At 43.2% G+C, this 25714-nt stretch overlaps 1 protein-coding gene across 1 annotated transcript in view; it reads right to left on the bottom strand.

Annotated features, from left to right (window-relative positions):
* The window catches only part of LOC126209885 (venom protease-like), a 180365-nt gene extending 155193 nt beyond the window's left edge, over positions 1-25172 (bottom strand). Inside the window, exons 1-2 of the mRNA XM_049939009.1 lie at positions 25158-25172; positions 24990-25075 (exon numbers count right to left, since the gene is read on the bottom strand). Coding sequence (XP_049794966.1) covers positions 24990-25075; positions 25158-25172 — 101 coding nt within the window. The remainder of the gene's footprint in view (positions 1-24989; positions 25076-25157) is intronic.
* Positions 25173-25714: the final 542 nt, after the last annotated feature.

Raw genomic sequence — 25714 nt, 5'->3', positions numbered from 1 at the left:
AATATTTGACCAAATTCAAAATTCCTGTGTTTCCACAACCGCAATATTCCACTGATATGGCCATTGCAGACTTATACCTGTTTCCTAAACTGGAATTTTCACTGAAAGGGAAGCGATTTGACTCGATTGAAGACATCCAGGCAAATACAGAGAGTGTCCTTAACACACTTCAGGAAAATAAATCTAGGAATGTTTCCAAAAGTGGAAACACCAGTCAGAAGGGGGCTATTTTGAAGGAGGTGCATGACAGTACAATGTAAGTAACACCATTGTACAATTACACGTCCATTCTTAAAACTTTACAACCATACCTCTTATGTCCAACATCTGACATACATTCACCCTGCATGTTCTCTGTCCCACTCACTACTGTGACAAAACATAAGATGATGAAACAGCTTCCGTCGACACCAAAGAAAAACATAGAATCTATATGATACATACACAATATAGCTTCCAAGAGTTGTATAGCACACACGGTTCACATCTGAGTACAGTTCAGAAATTATACACTACTGGCCATAAAAAATTGCTAAACCAAGAAGAAATGCAGATGATAAACGTATATTCATTGGACATATATATTATACTAGAACTGACATGTGATTACATTTTCACGCAATTTGGGTGCATGGATCCTGAGAAATCTGTACTCAGAACAACCACCTCTGGCCGTAATAGCAGCCTTGATACGCCTGGGCATCGACTCAGAGCTTGGATGGTATGTACAGGTCCAGCTCCCCACGCAGCTTCAACACGATACCACAGTTCATTAAGAGTAGTGACTGGCGTACTGTGATGAGCCAGTTGCTCGGCCACCAGTGACCAAACGTTTTCAGTTGGTGAGAGATCTGGAGAATGTGCTGGCCAGGGCAGGAGCAGTCGAACATTTTCTGTATCCAGAAAGGCCCGTATAGACCTGCAACATGCGGTCGTGCATTATCCTGCTGAAATGAGGGGTTCGCAAGGTTCGAATGAAGGGTAGAGCCACCGGTCGTAACACATCTGAAATGTAACGTCCACTGTACAAAGTGCCGTCAATGCGAACAAGAGGTGACCGAGACATGTAACCAATGGCACTCCATACCATCACATCGGGTGATACGGCAGTATGGCGATGACGAATACACGCTTCCAATGTGCGTTCACCGCGATGTCGCCAAACACGGATGCGTACATCATCATGCTGTAGACAGAACCTGGATTCATCCGAAAATATGACGTTTTGCCATTCGTGCACCCAGGTTCGTCTTTGAATACACCATCACAGGCGCTCCTGTCTGTGGAGCAGCGTCAAGGGTAGCCGCAGCCGTGGTCTCCGAGCTGATAGTCCATGCTGCTGCAAACGTCGTCGAACTGTTCGTGCAGATGGTTGTTGTCTTGCAAACGTCCCCATCTGTTGACTCGGGGATCGAGACGTGGCCGCACGATCCGTTACAGCCATGCGGATAAGATGCCTGTCATCTCGACTGCTAGTGATACGAGGCCGTTGGGTTCCAGCACGGCGTTCCGTATTACCCTCCTGAACCCACCGATTCCATATTCTGTTAACAGTCATTGGATCTCGACCAACGCGAGCAGCAATGTCGCGATACGATAAACCGCATTCGCGATTGGCAGTATTCCGACCTTTATCAAAGTCGGAAACGTGATGGTACGCATTTCTCCTCCTTACACGAGGCATCACAACAACGTTTCATCTGGCAACGCCGGTCAACTGCTGTTTGTGTATGGGAAATCGGTTGGAAACTTTCCTCATGTCATCACTTTGTAGGTGTTGCCACCGGCGTCAATCTTGTGTGAATGCTCTGAAAAGCTAATCATTTGCATATCACAGCATCATCTTCCTGTCGGTTAAATTTCGCGTCTGTAGCACGTCATCTTCGTGGTATAGCAATTTTAATGGTCAGTAGTGTAATATCTCAGACTTTGTGTATGCACACCGCAGAATCATAGACATCCAACTTTCAGCAATGGAAAATTTCTCTTACAAGGAAACAGACAAACGCATAACAGCGGTGTTTGACATGTAAAATTAGACGCCATGCTGCCCTAACTCTGTAAGCAAGACGACTTTGAAGCAAATCCATATGTAAGTTTTGCAAAATCTCACAAACAACTGTTACCAACTTACAATCACTTCAGTTATGAAACTGCACTCGATTTGTGTCCAAGATGTGGCAGAGAAACAGAGTACATGGCATACAGCCTTGTTCATCTAGAGGAGACTGTTAAAATAAGTTTTTCCATCTACGGACATGACTGGTCACACATGCTAACTGTTGTATGGAGACGTTTGCTGGTAACAATTGAAGGTAGATAGCGCTCTAAGTCACACATAGAACACGCAATTGTACACGAGTCGTTCACAAGTTATACCACACAACTGATGTACCCTGAGAGATCAACGGAAAAAATTGTTAAATGCATGATAATTTCCCTGCAGCAACATCTCGCCCTCTCTGGAATGCATCAGTCTACCATGAAATCATACCTCGTTACAGCCCCTCTCAAACGTTCACTCCATCTACGTTCTGTCAGCCTTTAATGCAGATCCATGTCAATTATAGGTAGATGGTTATCTTTTCCAAGCAAGGATCTAAGACACAGTCAACCTGCGTGTATCACTATTACCTCAGTAGACATACAGTACAATGTTGTTAAAAACGATGCAGCAACTGTTCTGTAAGGTGTTTGTTTTCTGACACTACATGGTTGTGATTCGTGAAGAGTATAGAGAAGCGCATCATAAATACTGTTTGTTAGGTTTTGAAACTCCTAAACAGTCTTGCGCAGAGTCAAACACGCGATCCATTCTGGGGGTGCATATTGCAATCCCCCCAGCTGGTAAAGCAACGCTCTTAAGGACGCTTTATAAAAGTCTATAAGATAGTTTCCGCCAACTCTGGGGCCACGCCTTGGCTTGTGATCCGACAAATATAAATTTATTAGTCTACATTTGATGATCATTAACGTTAAACATTCTATTCCAGCCGTCTAATTCATATCGATGAAAAATGACTGTTTCCTTGGTTCCTGGTACTTCCATGTCAACTTCCTCTCGTATTCATCTTGCTCCCAAATACTCGTTCTCATCTACAAGCATTTCACTGGTTCAAGCATTTTGGCGTATTGTCCCTCAATTTATACGTATTTTTCGCCAATTTTCGTAATTTCATCATTTTTATGTCACTCCCGACTAGAGTCCTGCATGACCGAGTACGCGAGCACGAAATACGAGATGGGGCGAGCACACCCTAACTGGATAGGCTGCCCGCACTAGTTCTAGTGACCGAACATTGAAGCCGTGACCGAATACGTAGCACATAACTTCAAACACATTTACACTTGTCATTATCCGTGTGAGACTGCAGCCAGTACGGGCTTCTCATTCGTGGTGTGTCTCTCTCTGTAATCAAGCAGCGCGAGGAAGCCAGTGCAGTAAGACCTAAGATTGAAACCATTGTTTACACATTGAAGGAGTGGGAGGTCTAAAAAGCCAAGTATGGAGTACATTTCTGTTGGTTGTAGACGAAAACAGTGCGACCACTGGGTTCGTATCGTGCATAAACGGCTCCACATTATTGTGTTTCCAGTCGAGAAACCCTCATTTAAAGGAACACAGTTGCACGAAACCTCGGTCACAAAGATACAGCTCCCTGAGGAATACCAGCACTAATAAAAAATAGTATTACAGCAAAATGTGTTGCAATCTGTGCTAAAGATATGAGACCTTTTAATGCTGTTTCCGGTAAAGGTTTCAGAGAATTAGGCCAAGAATTACTACATCTAGGAGCGCATTATGGAGAAGTTAACGTGGCAGATATCATGCCACATCCCTCTACTATAAGCAGACATGTCAAAGAACAAGCTGATGCAATGCGAAGCAGCACAATGCCTTCTGTTATTGCGGAAGTTATTAATAAAACAAGTGCTGTGACAGTTGATATGTGGACTGATTCGCGTAATCAGGTGCACTGTTTGACACTTACAACACATTACTTTAACACAGATTGGTCTCCTGTGAACAATATTTTATTTGCAACAAAATTCCCTGACGTTAAGAAGACGGGAGTAAATATTATGAAAGCAATTGAAGAGAGGATGACTGATTCGGACATTTCGCCGCTCATGTTGCACAGTTTTGTTTGTCTCCGACCAGGTTGCTAATGTAATAAAGGCTTTGGAAAATCAAGAAAGGATTCCTTGTGCTGCTCATTGTATAAACACAGCACTTAGCCATACTTTCGATGAAGATAACTTCTTGTTAAATCATGCCCGAACATCGCATCAACAATATATACTGCGAAATTCATTGTAAGGTTCATTAACAAAAATGGCCTCTGCTCGTCTTTGAAATAATCGTTGAAACAAAAGGTCTGCACACGCTGGACCAGCTTGTACACTATGCTGGAATCCTTACACACTCAGTATAACGAAGTTGCTGCTTTGCTGACGGAAAAGCACTCCGCTTACAGATTGCAAGAATATGATAGTGAGTTTGGAGGAAAAATTGCGCATTTTCTGAGACCATTTAAAGAGGCCACAGATGAATTAGAAGGCGAAAAAGAACCGACAATCCAGTTAGCTCTACTTCGGTTTCACAAAGTGCAACAAATTTGCAGTGTCAGTGACACTGACTGTCAGGTGAGTAATTACTGCAGTTAAAAGCACTGTTTCATTATGACACGCGATAGTTTTATAATTAACTAGCGTAATTGATGTGTAGTAACATATGTATTTTTTAAGAGGAGGTACAAAGGATAAAAAATCGACCCTTGACTTTCGTTTGTGAGAAGACTGTGATCACTTCCAGACATAAAATTGCTACATCTCCTATCCGCGATTGTGTTGAAATATCATATTACTTTACAAGTGCTTTATGAATTTAGCTGTGTCACGTACTCGTTCTTCGAAACTTTACTTTTGTATTAAAAGAGAGAGAGACAGAGATAAATACAGTGTCTCTCTCTCTCTCTCTCTCTCTCTCTCTCTCTCTCTGTGTGTGTGTGTTTGTATGTGTGTGTGTGACAGAGAGAGAGAGAGAGAGAGAGAGAGAGAGAGAGAGAGAGACGGTGGACTAGTACAGCGCAGTGCAGCGAGCCGGGGCGAGGCGAGGTGAGACGTCGGCGGTGACCGGTCATGCTCGGTTATCCGCGAGTCCGGAATCCGGACAACAGACATGGGGCGAGTACGTGACCGAGCCGAGGCGTGTGGGGCCGGACACGAGCGGCTCGGTCCCACTGTCAACAGGCGAGCCGTGACCGGTCAAACATTGAGCGCTGCAGCACTCTACTCCCGACCATGCGATCATGACATCACTTCTCGCCACGTATTCTAAAATTGTTGCTGTATGTCTATTGAAGTAATAGCGATACATGTAAGTCAACAGCTGACTTTTATGATTTCCTGGAAAAGAGGACCAACTGCCTCTAAGTTGGTATGGATCTGCGTTAAAGGATGATAGAAAGTTGATGCATTGATTGGCTGAGAGAGGTTGCAATAAGGTACGATTTAATGGTCAGCTAATGATGCATTTACTCGTATAGAGAAAGGGAGATGTTGCTGCAGCTCATTTACGCTCAACATCGGCACGCAGACGGTATTTGTTGTCGATGTATTGCAAGAGAGAGTTGCGGTAATATCAAGTTCTCTGCTGGGTGACGTTAGCACAGTTTTTATTGCTGATAATTTTTATCTGTTGGATGGTCCAACACAATGAAGATGGAGAGAATGTTTGGGTGACAGATCTGTATGTAGGTTGCAAATGCATCAGAATGTAGAAGCAATATTAATGTCCTTCTTCCAGTCCATATAAGATGTGGTGTCTCCCTAATTTTTCTGGTAAGAAACGTCACCGTAACTGCTTGTACTGTCTTTTCTAATACCTCGTGTTGCTCCCAAATACAAGAAAGAAGTCACACCAACTAGGCATGGCTGCAAGCGGGTTCAACAAACAATTCCATCAGTAAAATGAATTAGAATGACGGCCACTAAATGTACTAACAGTTTACAAGCATAGGTAAGACGTCACAAAGTGGATAACGCCCATGCAAAATACAAAAGGATAATAAGCCACACCACTGATTCTGCCTGTTGGAAAACTCTTAACAACGCATGTTGTTGTTGTGGTCTTCAGTCCTGAGACTGGTTTGATGCAGATCTCCATGCTACTCCATCCTGTGCAAGCTGCTTAATCTCCCAGTACGTACTGCAACCTACATCCTTCTGAATGTGCTTAGTGGATTCATCTCTTGGTCTCCCTCTACGATTTTTATCCTCCACGCTGCCCTCCAATACTAAATTGGTGGTCCCTTGATGCTTCAGAACATGACCTACCAACCGATCCCTTCTTCTAGTCAAGTTGTGGCACAAACTCCTCCCCAATTCTATTCAGTACCTCCTCATTAGTTATGTGATCTACCCATCTGACATTCAGCATTCTTCTGCAGCACCACATTTCGAAAGCTTCTATTCTCTTCTTGTCTAAACTATTTATCGTCCATGTTTCACTTCCATACATGGCTACACTCCATACAAATACTTTCACAAACGACTTCCTGACACTTAAATCTATAGTCGATGTTAACAAATTTCTCTTCTTCAGAAACGCCTTCCTTCCAATTACCAGTCTAGATTTTATATCCTCTCTACTTAGACCATCATCAGTTATTTTGCTCCCCAAATAGCAAAAGTCATTTATTACTTTAAGTGTCTCATTTCCTAATCTAACTGCCTCAGCATCACCTAACAGGAATACATTCCATTATTCTCGTTTTGCTTTTGTTGATGTTCATCTTATATTCTCCTTTCAAGACACAATAAGCATTAATAAAAATCCCGTAAGCAATAAAATGCACAATCCCTCAAAATACAGGCAGAGCTCGGAAGCCACACAATTTAATCTGCAGGGTAGCTTTGGCAGCGAACGACACGTTCGTGTTCCTTGTGCTTGGAGCAGAGACGTGTTTGCTTTCTACCGTGGCGACACTTCCGTGTTGCACTGGCTGACAATCTGGCGATCTGTTCCTTGTGCTCCAAGCACAAGGAACACGAACGTGTCGTTCGCTGCCAAAGCTACCCTGCCATATAAATTGTTGCATATCGGCAGAAACGATGACAATGGTCCTTAATAAAAATACAATTGCCCAGAACACACGATAAGTTGGGAGGACGTGCAATTTAAATGCTACACTCAACTGGTACACACCAGCAGAGACATTGGCAATGGCCTTTAATATAAATTACAGTCGCCCAAAATACAAGGCAAGCTGAGAACTACAACAAACGCCTACCACAGTCAACAAGGAACAAGCAGGCAAGTTTCACAATGAGTGGAGTTAGCTAATGACTATGGATCGAAAAGAACATTCGACAGTTTATATTGATAGGTAAATGGCCTTAAAACTTAACTAGTTCCAGAAGGAGCAAATAAGGTTACAAGGTTTAAACGAGTAGCTAAAGAGCAGGTATAGCGAGGAGGAACTTCGGGCTTTCAGAACACGCTATAAACCTTCTCACCAAAGAGGACAGACGAATGGTTACCGATTAATCGGCGACACTCCGCCGCGGCACGCATCAAACGATCAACTTTACTTAGCTTGAGCCACCGCGGCGCGGCTGGTGCAGTCACCAAGTCACCAGATCGCCAGATTGCCAGCCAGTGCAACACGGAAGTGTCGCCACGGCAGAAAGCAAACACGTCTCTGCTCCAAGCACAAGGAACACGAACGCGTCGTTCGCTGCCAAAGCTACCCTGCCAACATGCATCAGAAGGGAACAGTAACCCGCGCATATAAGGCTACAGACGAGAATGCCCAAGATGTTGGAAATCTCAACTTACTGAGAAAGCGACCCCACATACAAGCTTATCACTCCTTAAAATTGCTTGTAAACTGGAAGAAGAAATCTCAGCGCCTTGGATGCAAAGATTAAGGGTGCTTCGCCTCTAACACAAATTATGTTACAAATTTAATTTCGTTGTTTCAAAATACAGGCTGTAAATTTTAAGTTGACAAACCAGAATAACTCGAAAAATAAGCTTCACATGAAAAAATGTGTGGAATCCAAAGTTGATTATTTTCGAGGGGGACATCTGCTGGTGCTAAACTTAGCCCGCCACCCCAGCCCCCTGGCAACTTTAAAATTTAAAATGTGAACCCCCATTTTTAATGGTAGAATCAGATACTACATAAAAAACTATGTACATTTTCTGTTAAACCTTTGTTTTGATTCTTGGTAGTTGGTGCTGTAATTCAAGGAAATCCATGTGCTCATTTTTGCGTGCAAAATGGTTACGGATAAATAAAAAATACTTAATTACTTCGTAAAAAATTTTGATTCGCTGAATTAAAACTCTCCCTCTCTCCCCATAGGGTGGGGTTTGATAGAGATAAATTAGAGTTTTACAAATGTTGTCCGACATATTAATTGTTTCCGCAGATTCGGATAAGTTTTGTTTGTCAGCATTTGTAAAACTCTAATTCCTCTCTCTTAGACCCCACCATATGGGGAGAGAGGGAGAGTTTTAGTTTTAGGCAATCAAAACTTACGAAGTAAATAAGTATTTTTTATTTATCCGTAACCATTTTGCACGCAAAAATGAGAAGATGCAATTTCTTGAATTACAGCGCCAACTACCAAGAATCAAAACAAATGTTTAAGACAAAATGTACATCGTTTTTTTATGTAGAATCTGATTCTGCCATTAAAAGTGGGGGTTAACATTTGAAATTTTAAAGCTGCCTCCCGCCCCACCCCCAGGGTGGGCTAATTTTAGCAACAGCAGATGTCCCCCTCGAAAATAATCAACTTTGGATTCCACATATTTTTTCGTGTGAAGCTTGTTTTTCGAGTTATTCTGGTTTGTCAACTTAAAATTTACACCCTGGATAACAGATGATGCTCGTACACTTGCACAAAATATGGCCTGGAACAACAAATTGGCGTCAGTTACACTGGCCTATGATCATACGCACAATGACTCGGAGGCGACTTGATATAACAGGTTCAATTCCACATTAACACAGACGTGGCCTTGCAGTATCAAGTAGCCAAAAAACAAGAAAACGACAAGTAACTCCAGTCAGGCTTGAAGCCGCCGTGACTGTCAGGGGTTACTGGGGCGCTATTGTCTCCAATCCGTACAGGTGGACCGGCCGGGGTGGCCGAGCGGTTCTAGGCGCTACAGTATGGAACCGCGCGACCGCTACGGTCGCAGGTTCGAATCCTGCCTCGGGCATGGATGTTTGTGATGTCCTTAGGTTAGTTAGGTTTAAGTAGTTCTAAGTTCTAGGGGACTGATGACCTCAGAGGTTAAGTCCCATAGTGCTCAGAGCCATTTGAACCAACCGTACAGGTGGTCTTCGAGATGCCATAAAATTTGAGTTTGCGGCGTAGGTTGGGGACTTCCTGACCAGGTCACGTGCGATGTCCTCTGCTCCTCCTGCAACTCGCCAGTACCATTCCTTATGCGTCTGACCGATTTAAACACTCGCGTCTTCTCGAAGCCCATACCGGATAGCCGGAGTCCTCCAAACGCTCAGATCTATATCGGCAGCCCGAATACTTGGTGGTCAGCGAAGTGCCATGCTTCAAAATGAAAGACGCCACTGTTCAGCTCCGTAGTTAATAGCGCATTAAGTGCGTGATAACAGAGTAGGAAACCTTATGATAGACTAGTGGTCTATCATAGTACCTGTGACGCAATCCGTCATCCTTAAACACTAACTGTGCATCAGAGTATGATATGAAAATGTAGCTACCTCAGTGACAAATGGTTTTTACATGTCTGTGGTCATAAGTCCGCTAGAACTTAGAACTACTTAAACCTAACTAACCTAAGGACATCACACACATCCATGCCCGAGGCAGGAGTCGAACCTGCGACCGTAGCGGTCGCGCGGTTCCAGACTGAAGCGCCTTTAACCGCGCGGCCACTCCGGCCGGCGATGAAGTGAGTATTCCAGAATTCGAAACCAGAACAGTTGTTAGCATGAGTGACATAAAAGTCGATATCTCAGGTGTTGCGCAACAAATCACTTAAGAAAGGCAAGTCTTCCGGTCCAGATGGTATACCAATCACGTTCCTTCCAGAGTATGCAGACACAATAGCGCCTTTCTTAGCAATCTTATACAACCGCTCACTTGACGAAAGGTCTGTTCCTAAAGACTGGAAAGTAGCACAGGTCACACCAATATTCAAAACAGGAAATAGGAGTAATCCACTGAATTACAGACCATATCACTGACTTCAATTTTCAGTAGGATTTTGGAGCATATGCTGTACTCGAACATTATGAATCACCTATAAGAAAATGACTTATTGATACATAACCAACACGGATTCAGAAAATATCGTTCTTGTGCAACACAGCTAGCTCTTTATTCCCATGAAGCAATGAGTACTGCCAACAAGAGATCTCAGATCGATTCCATATTCCTGGATTTACAAAAGCCTTTTGATACTGTTCCTCACAAGCGACTATTAATCAAATTGCGTGCATATGGAGTATCGTCTCAGTTGTGTGAGTGGATTCGTGGTTTGCTCTCAGAGAGGTTACACTTCGTAGTGATAGACGGTAAATCATCGACTAGAACAGAAGTGATATCTGGCGTTCTGTAAGGTAGGGTCATGAGGCCTCTGCTGTTCCTGATTTACATAATTGATCTAAGTGATAATCTGAGCAGCCCCCGTAGATTGTTTGCAGATGACACTGTAATTTACCGTCTAGTAAAATCATCAGACGATCAGTTCCAATTACAAAATGATCCAGAGAGAATCTCTGTATGGTGCGAAAAGTGCCAATTGGCACTAAACAAAGAAAAGTGCGAGGTTATCCACAGGGGTACTAAAAGAAATCCGATAAATTTAGGGTATACTATAAATTGCAGCCGGCCGCTGGTGGCCGAGCGGTTCTGGCGCTACAGTCTGGAACCGCGCGACCGCTACGGTCGCAGGTTCGAATCCTGCCTCGGGCATGGATGTGTGTGTTGTCCTTAGGTTAGTTAGGTTTAAGTAGTTCTAAGTTCTAGGGGACTTATGACCTCAGCAGTTGAGTCCCATAGTGCTCAGAGCCATTTGAACCATATAAATTGCACAAATATAAGTGCTGTCAATTCGGCTAAATACCTAGGAATTACAATCACGAGCAACTTAAATTGGAAAGACCTCGTAGATAATATTGTGGGGCAGCCGAAACAAAGACTGCGCTTTGTTGGCAGAACACTTAGAAGTCTCTTTAGAGACGGCCTACATTACACTTGTCCCTCCTCTGCTGAAATATTGCTGCACGGTGTGGGATCCTTACCAGGTTGGATTGACGGAGGACATCGAAAAAGTGCAAAGAAGGGCAGCCCGTTTCGTGTTATCGCGCAACAGGGATGAGAGTGTCACTGATTTGATACGGGAGTTGGGGTGGCAGTCACTGAAACAAAGGCGGTTTTCTTTGCGGCGAGATCTATTTGCAAAATTTCAGTGACCAACTTTCTGTTCCGCTTGCGAAAATATTTTGTTGACACCCAGCTACCTAGGGAGAAATCATCATCATTATAAAATAAGATAAATCAGAGCCTGAACGCAAAGATTTGTGTGTTCCTTTTTCCCATGCGCGATTCGAGAGTGGAATGGTAGAGAAGTAGTATTAAAATGGTTCAATGAGCCCTCTGCCAGGCATTTAAGTGTGAATTGCAGAGTAACCATGTAGATGTAGATGTAGATGAGTTATAGCTTCTAGCCGTCCTCCGTGTCCAAACTGTACAGTCAGCATTCTCACCCTGTCCTTGATGTGCAATCTTGCATTAATGTGTAGTCAACTTTACACTTCTTCTTGCCATGACAAACATATGGTATATTGATACACAGAAATGTACAGTCAGCATTCTCACCCTGTCCTTGATGTGCAATCTTGCATTAATGTGTAGTCAACTTTACACTTCTTCTTGCCATGACAAACATATGGTATAACAAATCAACAAATCAACAAATTATTAAACTGCGACACGTGACATAATCTAACCAGACGAGTATACAGCTACAGTATTAAACTTGGTTATTGCCCAGTACGGCTACGTCACACGTTGAACAGTCTGTGCAAGTTTTCGCCTAGCTGTTGTTTCAACTCACCCTACAGTACAGCCCGCAGCGGTGAGGACTATAGTTTGCGTGATAAGCGAACCGCCACATATAGTCTTCTCGTCGCTTAGGACGAGGGCTTGATGTGGAAACTGGCACTTCGTGGCGTTTTTGCCATCGACGATGCGAAAGATTCCGCGCTCAGGAGCTGCCCATGAGTCTGAAACAAGACGTCACGCTCTGACACAATTCTGTTTAATTCTCGGCTCTTTTTATCTACCTGAGAACTATTGCAAAAGCTGGATCTGCAGCTAGGCGAATCCTTCAGACGAAAGGCCCTTTGATTGCCACAACCAAGATTTTCCTCTAATTATAAACATGATTTGCATGCAAACAGTGGTTTCCATCACGTAAAGTTAGCGTCAGCCTCGGACGGTGCACAAGTCCCGCCCAATCACCCCCCTCCACACCAATCCATATCCTAAGCTCTGCCCATGGTCTGCCGCATGTTCCAACATGAAAGTTGTTCGCATCACAGATATGCCAGTCATAACAAGGGAGAAAATTCGTAGTTAGTACGAAATACAGTTTTTCCGATACCATTGTGAAAAGAATTAGAAATATGTTCATTGAATATGCGAGTTGAAAAATCATCAATAAGGAATAAAAATAAAATGGTATCCACACTGTCTTTTTTATTTCATGAGCTTTCATGTGCACTATATCAAAAAATCTGATATTTGTTAACTGCAGTAAGGGCAAATTTCCGTCACCTCGCGTAGTGTAAGAAATTCTGTTGGGAAATATTATTGGTAGTATTGCCAAGGATGCTGTCCATTATCTCGATTGTCTAAAGTCAATGTTGTGCATAAACAAGGCAAAGTCGATGTCTTGGTTTGTTTCTGATTACCTCATTAAGACTACAGAATATAAGAGTGGGATAATGTAGAAATGCGTAATGCAAGCAGTCAGATATTTATACAGTGACATTCTTCATTAATATTTGCCTGTGTAATGGGTGAATTTTTACTTGTGAACTCTTATGACTGCTTGCTTATAGCAGACACGAGATTACGTTGAGTTTTTCTTCAGTGTTTGAGAGCTTTAGAGCTGCCTATTGTTAAACATATGTACATAATTTCGTCAGTGTCATTCCAACACATCTTGTCGTACTTTAACGTCTTTTTAGATATCAGTTTTGACAGCAGTTGGCCACAACAGTCAAGATTAGGTACCTTGTGTATGAAAACTTTATTGAGAGTGCATGTCTATGTTTCATTTTGACAGTATTACACAAACTGTTAAGAAGTACTAACAGCACAACACTGCTAGTACAGGGTGTTTCAAAAATGACCGGTATATTTGAAACGGCAATAAAAACTAAACGAGCAGCGATAGAAATACACCGTTTGTTGCAATATGCTTGGGACAACAGTACATTTTCAGGCAGACAAACTTTCGAAATTACAGTAGTTACAATTGTCAACAACAGATGGCGCTGCGGTCTGGGAAACTCTATAGTACGATATTTTCCACATATCCACCATGCGTAGCAATAATATGGCGTAGTCTCTGAATGAAATTACCCGAAACCTTTGACAACGTGTCTGGCGGAATGGCTTCACATGCAGTTGAGATGTACTGCTTCAGCTGTTCAATTGTTTCTGGATTCTGGCGGTACACCTGGTCTTTCAAGTGTCCCCACAGAAAGAAGTCACAGGGGTTCATGTCTGGCGAATAGGGAGGCCAATCCACGCCGCCTCCTGTATGTTTCGGATAGCCCAAAGCAATCACACGATCATCGAAATATTCATTCAGGAAATTAAAGACGTCAGCCGTGCGATTTGGCCGGGCACCATCTTGCATAAACCACGAGGTGTTCGCAGTGTCGTCTAAGGCAGTTTGTACCGCCACAAATTCACGAAGAATGTCCAGATAGCGTGATGCAGTAATCGTTTCGGATCTGAAAAATGGGCCAATGATTCCTTTGGAAGAAATGGCGGCCCAGACCAGTACTTTTTGAGGATGCAGGGACGATGGGACTGCAACATGGGGCTTTTCGGTTCCCCATATGCGCCAGTTCTGTTTATTGACGAAGCCATCCAGGTAAAAATAAGCTTTGTCAGTAAACCAAATGCTGCCCACATGCATATCGCCGTCATCAATCCTGTGCACTATATCGTTAGCGAATGTCTCTCGTGCAGAAATGGTAGTGGCGCTGAGGGGTTGCCGCATTTGAATTTTGTATGATAGAGGTGTGAACTCTGGCGCATGAGACGATACGTGGACGTTGGCGTCATTTGGACCGCAGCTGCAACACGGCGAACGGAAACCCGAGGCCGCTGTTGGATCACCTGCTGCACTAGCTGCGCGTTGCCCTCTGTGGTTGCCGTACGCGGTCGCCCTACCTTTCCAGCACGTTCATCCGTCACGTTCCCAGTCCGTTGAAATTTTTCAAACAGATCCTTTATTGTATCGCTTTTCGGTCCTTAGGTTACATTAAACCTCCGTTGAAAACTTCGTCTTGTTGCAACAACACTGTGTTCTAGGCGGTGGAATTCCAACACCAGAAAAATCCTCTGTTCTAGGGAATAAACCATGTTGTCTACAGCACACTTGCACGTTGTGAACAGCACACGCTTACATCAGAAAGACGACGTACAGAATGGCGCACCCACAGACTGCGTTGTCTTCTATATCTTTCACATCACTTGCAGCGCCATCTGTTGTTGAAAATTGTAACTACTGTAATTTCGAAAGTTTGTCCGCCTGAAAATGTACTGTTGTCCCAAGCATATTGCAACAAACGGTGTATTTCTATCGCTGCTCGTTTAGTTTTTATTGCCGTTTCAAATATACCGGTCATTTTTGAAACACCCTGTATGAACAACCGCGGTAAAACAAAAAACGACGAATAAAAACACGACAGCGACGAGGACTACCAAAGATCATATTGATGCGCTCTTGGTTGGTGTGGCGGGGGTAGGTGTGGAGGGGGGTAAATGGGCGGGGCTTGTGCAAATGTCCGGGGCTGTCGTTAACCTTTCCTTTTCCATCTCTCATGGACTCCGATTTTTATTTTGATACACATCATCTTCCATCAGGGTAATTTGAATTTGTTTAAGAGACATTGTTTGGCCTGTGACCAAGTGCGTCAGTTGGGATGACACTGGATTTTCACTTAGGATAATGATATGGTAGCAGCATTGCCAGACCCAACACGAGCGCTGCGACACGATGCGGTGCAAGAAGAAGTGATACTGCGGTTCCGTCAACAATGTCCAACATTCTGCAAACATGGTATCAACAAACTGGTGTCTCGTTCAGAGAAATGGCAGCATGCACATTCAAGCTATGCAGATACAGATTCTATTTCTGGTAGAACTTAGATATACACTACTGGCCATTAAAATTGCTACACCACGAAGATGGCGTGCTTCAGACGCGAAATTTAACCGTCAGGAAGAAGATGCTGTGATATGCAAATGATTAGCTTTTCAGAGCATTCACACAAGGTTGGCGCCGGTGGCGACACCTACAACGTGCTGACATGATAAACCACATGGCTGTAACGGATCGTGCAGCCACGTCTCGATCCCTGAGTCAACATATGAGGACGCTTGCAAGACAACAACCATCTGCACGAACAGTTCGACGACGTTTGCAGCAGCATGGACTATCAGATCGGAGACCACGGCTTCGGTTACCCTTGACGCTGCATCACAGACAGGAGCGCCTGCGATGGCGTATCCAACGACGAACTTGGGTGCACAAATGTCAAAACGTTACTTTTTCGGATGAATCCAGGTTCTGCTTACAGCATCATGATGGTCGCATCTGTGTTTGGCGACATCGCGGTGAACGCACATTGGAAGCGTGTATTCGTCCTCGCCATACTGGCGTATCACCCGGGGTGATGGTATGGGGTGCCATTGATTACACGTCTTGGTCACCTCTTGTTCGCCTTGACGTCACTTTGAACAGTGGACGTTACATTTCAGATGTGATACGACCCGCGATAATGAACGACCGCATGTTGCAGGTCCTGTACGGGCCTATCTGGATACGGAAAATGTTCGACTGCTGCCCTGGCCAGCACATTCTCCAGATCTCTCACCAATTGAAAACGTCTGGTCAATGGTGGCCGAGCAACTGGATCGTCACAATACGCCAGTCACTACTCTTGATGAACTGTGGTATCGTGTTGAAGCTGCATGGGCAGCTGTACCTGTACACTCCATCCAAGCTCTGTTTGACTAAATGCCCAAGCGTATCAAGGCCGTTATTACGGCCAGAGGTGGTTGTTCTGGGTACTTATTTCTCAGGATTTATGCACCCAAATTGCGTGAAAATGTAATCACATGTCAGTTCTAGTATATTTGTCCAATAAATACCCGTTTATCATCTGCATTTCTTCTTGGTGTAGTAATTTTAATGGCCAGTGGTGTAAAGGACTTCGTGTAAGACGTTTGTTAGTGATTAAAACTTGACTATTACTTCATCAAATGATGCAACTGTGTTTGTAAGAACATCAAATAAGAAAAATACACCCACAGGAACGGTGGATTAGGATATTTACTAACAGACCTCGATTAAAAGGCAGAAAAACAACATTGCTATATTCCAAAATAACGTCACACTCATTCCTGTGCAGTTGTCAGGCCGTGTGCGTGTTGTGCTTGAGTGTTGTATCATTGAGTAAATGGATTGTGTCTGCGAATACCAACAAGTCGCATCTGTTCACCTGTGCTTTGATGGCAGTTCCCATGCCACTGTGACAGAATACCAGAGATGTTTCCCTGATCGACGAACAACCCGTGCCACGGTATTTGCCAGGGTTTTACAACCACTACGTGAATCGTGAACACTACCCAGTGCACATGTAATATCAGAACGTGTGACTGTCCAGTCAGTTGAGGAAACGTAAGATATTATTGCAACAGTACGACAGAGTCCCACCATCAGTACATGGCACCTTAGCCGCCAACTCGATATTCCGCAAACGTGAATGTGGCGTACACTATGGAGTGAGGGCGTGCACCCATTCCATGTGCAACCCGTGCAACATCTGCATCCAGGCGACTCAATAAGCAGGAAACAATTTTGTGAACGTTGGCTGTACACAAATATGTCATGCAATGCACTTTATTAATAGATGATGCTACATTTACACGCGGGGGTCTCATGAACACCCGCAGTTCTTGTACATGGGCGATGAAGAACCCACATGAAACTAGGGGAACAAGATCCTAATTTAGGTTCTCAGTGAACGTCTGGTGTAGTATGATTGATAAGATGGTGATAGGCCCTGTTTCCCGGCCAAATCGAATGGCAGCCTCAGCATACACATATTTCCAGATAGAAGACCTATCAGAACTTTTGAAAGACGCGACATTAGAGCAATGGCGGCAAATGCAATACGATGGATCACCAATTCACTGTATCAGACAAGTATACAAGTATCTGAATAACACATTTCCTCAACGGTAGATTTTCTGCGGTGGACCCATCAACTGCTTGCCAGATCACATGACTCAGCCCCATCAGATCTCTGTTTATGGTGCTGGATAAAGGGAAATGTGTACGCTACGGCCGTGCGGTCTAGGGCTTCATGTCACGGATTGCACGGCCCCTACCGCCGGAGGTTAGAGTCATCCTTCGGGCACGGGTGTGAGTGTTGTTTTTAGCGTAAGTTGGTTTAAGTAGGGACCGATGACCTCAGCAGTTGGTCCATTAGAAACTCATACACATACGAACACACATTTGAACATTTGTACTCTGCGAACGTGGATACACGTGAAGAACTAGTCACTTGCAACATCGCCGTTGTTGCCCACATTAAAGCCCGCCGAGATGATGATCGAGTGGAGCAAAACACACTGTCCCATGTGTTGACAGGGGCGTTGAAATGAGTGGGGAACTTTATGAACATTCCTTATTATGTCCGCAACAGCGCCTAAACAGCATTTCAGTAGTAATATTCACACTTGTCTTCATAAATATTCGTGGATGTGTGTAGCTTTAAACCTGCTCCAATTCTGTAACGATTGAAAATCAGGCACGTGTCCATAGGACTTTTAGTTTATTTTCACATGTACAATCACCTCACAGATTATGTGACATTCCTCCTGAGTCATCCTCTACACAATATAAAGGAAAAACTTTGTTAGGAAAAGTCTGTTAAAGTCTCGAAAGATTTACTTCCAATCTTGACTCAACGTTTTCATAAACGTCTGGCGAGACATAGGTTATATTTGTACTATAGAAAGGGGAAAGGTTTTTATAAAAAATCTCGGAAAGTTATTGACCGATTTACTTGAAATTTTTACACAGTGTTCCGCTAAATGTTCGATCAATTCATAATTTAACATCGCTCCCACAAATCTTGAAAAGTTCTTGAACGACTAACTTCAGATTTTTACATGTTATTCCGATAAACAGTCACACAGACACGCTACACATTTTAATACATATGGTATAAAGTATATACATACTATACAAATGGGAAAGATTGTTACCAATGATATCGAAAAGTCCTTCACCAACTTATACATACTACGTAAAAGAGAAATGTTGTTGGCAAAGTCTGGAAAATTTCTTGCGACTTCCTTCAGGTTTTTACACCATAAACTAACAAATATATGGATGCACATATACTATATCCTTTTAAACACATGTAATATATGAACCTTATATCGTATAGTAGGGAAATGTCATTACCAAAAATCTAAAAAACTTCTTTAGCGATTTACTTCAAAGTTTTACAAGATACCGTAATAATATATACACGTCGCCTAAGTCTGTCCAAATGATTATTATGGCATCTTGTGAAACTTCACTAAAGAACTCTTCTAGATTTTTGATGATGACATTTTCCTACTATATGATATACAGGTTAATATATTATGTGTATTTAGAAGGATATAGTCTATGTGCATCCATATGTTTGTTAGTTTATGGTGCAAAAAACTGTCGCAAGAATAAGAGGAAAAGCAATATTTTAACTTTGCTACCATAAACCTCGAAAAATCATGACTGATTTTTTCAAGTTTTGTATGAAACTTTGCTAAAAGTTAAGACGGACATAGGCTATGTATTGTTTAAACACCTGTTGTATATAAATATCTGAATGTTATATATAAAGAGGAAGTGTTAGCAGACATCTCGAGAAGATGTCTTTTCTACTTTCTAAAACATATAATGCTAAAGTACTACAAGACAATCGTTTTGTATGTACTTTCTTGTTACAAACTGGTTCAGTAAACAGAATGAGAAATGTCAACAGAAGTAGAAACCATAAATCTAAGTCGTTTGGTAGTATATTTTGATGTAATATTAAAGCAATACTTGTAGAGCTAAATCGTATTATAAACTTTATGTGTAGCTCCTCGATAGTGGCACATGCTGACAATATCATGACGAATCTATAAGCAAAAGTACAGTCATTTAGTAACAGCAGGCAAATCACAAATCATTTGGCTGAAATTTAATGGCATTCTTGAAGAATTTAATGCCATAAGAGATGGACTAAAGCACATATGCTGATTTAAAATGCTTTGAGGCTGAAGTCAAAACAAGTCACACACTTAAAACGTCTTCAAGTATGAATCTTATCTCTCTTCCTCTCTCTCCCTTTTCTAGCACACTCAGTGTCATTCTGTAATGTCCCAAGAGGAGGTGGGAGTGGGTATAAGCCAGCATGGAGTGAGCAGGTGTCGAGGGCGAAAGGGGAACCCAAGAGGCTCCAGAGAAGAAAGACAGTTGTTGAGTTAACAAGTTCGCTGTTGAAGCATCCGCACTGCGCAGCATACCAAACCAGTGGCCGGTTGGCGGCTGAGTTGTGCTGTGCTGCCTACCCGCATGCCTTATGAACCCGATGTTGAGTATTCGCCGTGTGCCAGCGGCCCCATTACATAAGCGAGCAGTGAGGCTTGCACTCTGGCAGTGTGTACCCTCGACAATGCCGAATCTGCTGCTGCCCCAGTGGCACCCAGCTGTGTCACATCTGGGTAAACCAAATGCCATGTGGCACTTGTTCCTCGATGCTGGAAGATGGTTGGTGTGCTCGGCGAGTCACTTGCTGACAGTAGGCAGGAGTCAGACATGCTGCTGGCCTGCTGTACGATGCCACTAACTCTGGGAGGGAGTTAGTGCATAGAGCTATAGCAGGCAGTAGAAGGTGATTTTGCCTTATAGTATTGTTGTGTACATAGTTCCGCATAGTCAGCGCGTACACAACTTTCCCACTAGAGCGCGCCCCGCTAAGCACAACAGCGCAGGTGCAGCGCTCGTCCATCTCCGCACTACAAGATGGCGCTGCCTTAGAGACGGACCAAATTCTGCTTCCGCCGATCCACGTATTAATATGTAATGCAGCCAATGAGATTGCTGCTAACGTAGAACCTTTTCTCCTCGCGGAACAAACTCGCGCAGTGATACCTGAACGTGCGAGGTGTTATAACAGGTGTACAGACCTCCGATTAGTCAGTCTGCATTTCTCTGCACCAGTCTGTACCAGTCTGCATTTGTCTGTACCAGTCTGTACCAGTCTGCATTTGTCTGTACCAGTCTATAGTCAAATTTCAGTCTGCGCCTCATAAGATAACCATATTCCTGTACATACCATCCAGAATCAAGTTACGTAATGTCTACGCTTTTTATTATTTTAATAAATGTGTGTGAAAGTTAATCAAGTTCTGTTTAAAGTTGGTCACCGTCATTCTGCTACTCTAAGCGTGCAAGTGGCATTTCTATCATCTGACCTAACGGCAGAAGATAAACACGCCACGATAAGACCACGAGACATATTGCTGACACTCGCCTACTTTGTTAGAGCGACAAGTCAAATAATCTGATGGTGTGTGTACCGAAGGTCTTACAGTATGCACACCACAAGTATGTTATCGGGCTTAATTCAGGTGGCAGCTCTCTCCATGCTTTCTGTAACTATGACAAGAACTGTCCAGGTGACAGAGGATTAGCACTCAGTTGTACATGTGATGCAAATGCGTGGCTTGTTGCACGTTTAAACCTAGCCCTCGTATTTCCCACACAACACCTGCTAATTCTCGTAAAATTGTGGTACAGTACATGTACTCACGCTTGCAGCACTCCCAAATTCAAAAAAATCGCATCTTCCGACACTCTAGAATAGCTCATTAATCTACTCATTCGTGGCCATAATACCTGCGGGTCGACAGACTGGATGATTACCTGACCCTGGCCTTGTAACATTATCCAACGCATTCTTGCTGTGTTGGTTCTATGAACAGCTGAAATTATGGGGAGAGTATAACTGTGATTTTCCTAGGAGCATGCAGCTCCACCTTATTGCTTAATGATGATGGCATCCTCTTGAATATACGAGGTGTGGCTAGAAAAAAACCGGACTAGTACTGGTGAAACAATAAAACGAATGCAATAAGGCTGAAAGTCGCGTGGCCTGTCACGTGACTCTCGCTCCGCCTACTGCTCGAGTTTCATCTGCCTCCTGCACTCAGTCTGCCCGTGGCGTCTGTTTTAAGTAGTTGACGTTTTGTCTGTGCGTCGGAAAATGTTGAGTGTACAGAAAGAACAGCGTGTTAACATCAAACTTTGTTTCAAACTAGGAAAATCTGCAAGTGAAACGTTTGTAATGTTACAACAAGTGTACGGCGATGATTGTTTATCGCGAACACAAGTGTTTGAGTGGTTTAAACGATTTAAAGATGGCCGCGAAGACACCAGTGATGACACTCGCACTGGCAGACCATTGTCAGCAAAAACTGATGCAAACATTGAAAAAATCGGTAAACTTGTTCCTTGTCAACTCCTGTTAACTCAGACACTGCTCTCATTGTTAAACGGCGATCTTGTCGAACAAGTTTACCGATTTTTTCAATGTTTGCATCAGTTTTTGCTGACAATGGTCTGCCAGTGTGAGTGTCATCATTGGTGTCTTCGCGGCCATCTTTAAATCGTTTAAACCACTCAAACACTTGTGTTCGCGATAAACAATCATCGCCGTACACTTGTTGTAACATTACAAACGTTTCACTTGCAGATTTTCCTAGTTTGAAACAAAATTTGATGTTAACACGCTGTTCTTTCTGTACACTCAACATTTTCCGAAGCACAGACAAAACGTCAACTACTTAAAACAGACGCCACGGGCAGACTGAGTGCAGGAGGCAGATGAAACTCGAGCAGTAGGCGGAGCGAGAGTCACGTGACAGGCCACGCGACTTTCAGCCTTATTGCATTCGTTTTATTGTTTCACCAGTACTAGTCCGGTTTTTTTCTAGCCACACCTCGTATTACTCCGTAAATAAAATAGCACCACATTCGGATTTCTGTAGCCTGTACAGAGCTGGTGGTACATATCCCTAGGTTTGATAAGAGGTAGTTTGACTGTCAACAGTTGACTGACTAGACAGAGCTCAGAAAACGTTAACAGAGTTTGGATTCTCAACAGCGGTATGCTGTAGGGAGTAGGAAAGAATATAATGTTGAAGTTCTCTGTTTACACTTTCAGTTAAATGGCTTGTTCCTCTTTGCTACATATTGATACATAGTGATAATGTCAAGCGACAAAATATCCAGCTAACCTCACCCATTTCGCTACCCTCTGTCCCAGGTAGGTATAGAAAACTTCTGTGCCGTTATCGCATCTGTACAAGGTTATCGATACAAAATCAAATAGGGGTAACGCAGACATAGATCTAATAATGTAATGAATGAGCCAATAGCAATACGGGAAAGCTGCTAAAATAGCATACTGAATGCATTATCGTAAACAAAACAGGCAATAATCCAACGTCCAAGATAGTGGTACAGTTGTAAAGCCTAACTAGCTTCTCAGACGGTGATGAGACTGTAAGGACGTATGATGAGATGAACCAAGTTATTCAGATAGTTAATGGAGACGGAAATTTAATTGTTATGGGGGACTGTATTTCTGTATTAAGAAACGGAGAAAAGCAAATGCCGGCCGGTGTGGCCGAGCGGTTCTAGGCGCTTCAGTCTGGAACCTCGCGACCGCTACGGCCGCAGGTTCGAACCCTGCCTCGGGCATGAGTGTGTGTGATGTCCTTAGGTTAGTTAGATTTAAGTAGTTCTAAGTTCTAGGGGACTGATGGACTGATGATCTCAGGTGTTAAGTCCCATAGTGCTCAGAGCTTTTTTTTTTTTAAAGCATGTATACCAGCAGAATGTCGACGTCGGGACGGGGATGAAAAGGAAACCCTACTGTAGAACTTTGGTCAGAGCATAATTTAATTATCGCTGACACTTGGATTAAGAATCAGGTGAGGAGGTGGAGGAGGAGATTAGTGTTTAACGTCCCGTCGACAGCGAGGTCATTAGAGACGGAGCACAAGCTCGGATTAGGGAAGGATGAGGAAGGAAATCGGCCGTGGCCTTTCGAAGGAACCATCCCGGCATTTGCCTGAAGTGATCTAGGGAAATCACGGAAAATCTAAATCAGGAGGGCCGGACGCGGGATTGAACCGTCGTCCTCCCGAATGCGAGTCCAGTGTGCTAACCACTGCGCCACCTCGCTCGGTAGGTGAGGAGGCCCCAGATTGATTTTGTAATGAGGCAGACTTACAAACGAAATTTTGAAGTAGTTTCCAGGTTCAGATGCGGACTCTGACCATAATTTATTCGACATGAGCAAGACTGCAAACGAAGAGATTGCACAAATGTAGGAAATTAGGGAGATGGGATCCGCATAACTTGAAGTAACCGGAGGATGCTGAGAGTGTCGAAGGAAGAGTTAGGCATATCGCTGAAACGGAAGAAAAGGATACAATGCAAGATGAATGGGTGGTTTTGATAGACGATAGAGTGAAAGCAGTAGAGGACGAAACAGTGTACCACGTTGTACTGCCCCGTGCATACACTGGTGTCTGCATGGCATCTGATGGGGCAGTACTTCCCTACTACGTATCTTTGTAGGAAATAATGGGCGAACTGATATCTGCAATACTCTCGGCTAGAAAACTGATGTAGTGGGTGTACACAAGTGCTGCGTACAGCGTTTTGCAGATTTTAGTACCAGGGAGATAGGCTCCACTCACTGCACACGCTACATCCTGATCATCGGACTCTTGCAAGAGGTGTTCCCGTATGAGCAGAACTAAGACGAATTCTTGAGAAACAATATGCACAATTTCTGCTTGGAAAAGAGGTTATGGTGCTTAATTTTAGGATCCATTGTGCCTCGAAACAAGTGAGTACAAATATCAAACAGTAGTAGTAACTCATCTTGAGGTTGAAGCTCTTTGGTCTCTGTTCGCTTTAACAATAAATTCGTTTTTCAGTGGGGTCCGCCTTTAAAAAAACACAATTTGGTCCCAGACATGTTTCACTGCAGTTACAGCATCATCATTGTTTTTTTTTTTAAATTTTATGGCTGTTAAACATAAGGAATGTTCTTTACTGTTTATATACATGAAAATATTAGTTTTCAAATCGTAATTACAGATGTCTGAAGAGCACATACTTTCTTAACGCATTGTGTCGTTTTCCTGCTGTATTACGTGTTTACAGTGTCTGTTCTTTTTTTTACAGTTTGTCATCTGCAACCATATACAACTTGATGCAGACAAAATATTTACGCAAAAATTACGAAATGTAAGCTGTTATGGCTATGCCTGAAATTAATTAATTTTATGTGAAAGGTTTTGCATGTGTGTGTGTGTGTGTGTGTGTGTGTGTTGGGCGCAAATCGCATTCTGCAACGAAGAGATGTCTCGGAGGACAGATAATGGAGGTAGGCCGTTACAAACTAGTCAGAAGAAAACAACAGAAATTAAATGATACAATGATTAACGCTTGGCAATGGCAACGAAGAACCATAAAAATTTCTAGTTAACCAATCAGTCGTTTTGCACGTGGCAGTGAGAAATATAATCTTTGCTAGAAGTAAACTCACCCTCGTTCGCCATAACTACCAACAGAGCAGGTACCAGCGAGTATACGACACTCACATCCATGGCTGCTGCTGCAACTGCCCGTCAGCTACTGCGGTCACGGCGCACCGCATCGCCTTATATATCGCCACTGCAATCTGCGTGGCGGACCGTACTTAGCAGCTCATTACAAGTTTGTCGGGCATGCCTTACGAAGTCAGTACTGCAGTCTGTACAAACTGCCATAGTCACTATCTCCAAGAAAGAGAGAGTTTTTAAGAAATCTATAATCTTTTGGTCTCTAATCTGTCTGCACGAGTTAAAAATACATCGCAGACGTATCCTGTCGATTAATTTCGTAATTTTGAGGGCGAAATAGTTCATTAAATTGGTCAGTTTCCCTGTTCTTATTCAGTAGTAACATATGCTTTTCCTTGCCATGTATCAAAGAAAATTTGCTCCGAGCAATAAGAATTATTTGATGGGAGCCTTTGTCCACAACTGTCTTGCAAAAGCCAGCTTACCGCCTAGTATTAGGTTGGTGCCTAAGTTCTACATCTACATCTACATGGTTACTCTGCAATTCACAATTAAGTGCCTGGCAGAGGGTACATCGAACCATTTTCATACTACTTTTCTACCATTCCACTCTCGAATGGCGCGTGGGAAAAAGGAACACCTAAATCTTTCCGTTCGAGCTCAGATTTCTCTTATTTTAATATGATGATCATTTCTCCCTACGTAGCTG

Source organism: Schistocerca nitens, chromosome 10 (assembly GCF_023898315.1).
Source record: "Schistocerca nitens isolate TAMUIC-IGC-003100 chromosome 10, iqSchNite1.1, whole genome shotgun sequence".
Taxonomy (NCBI): domain Eukaryota; kingdom Metazoa; phylum Arthropoda; class Insecta; order Orthoptera; family Acrididae; genus Schistocerca; species Schistocerca nitens.
This window is presented reverse-complemented; position numbering and strand designations above follow the sequence as displayed.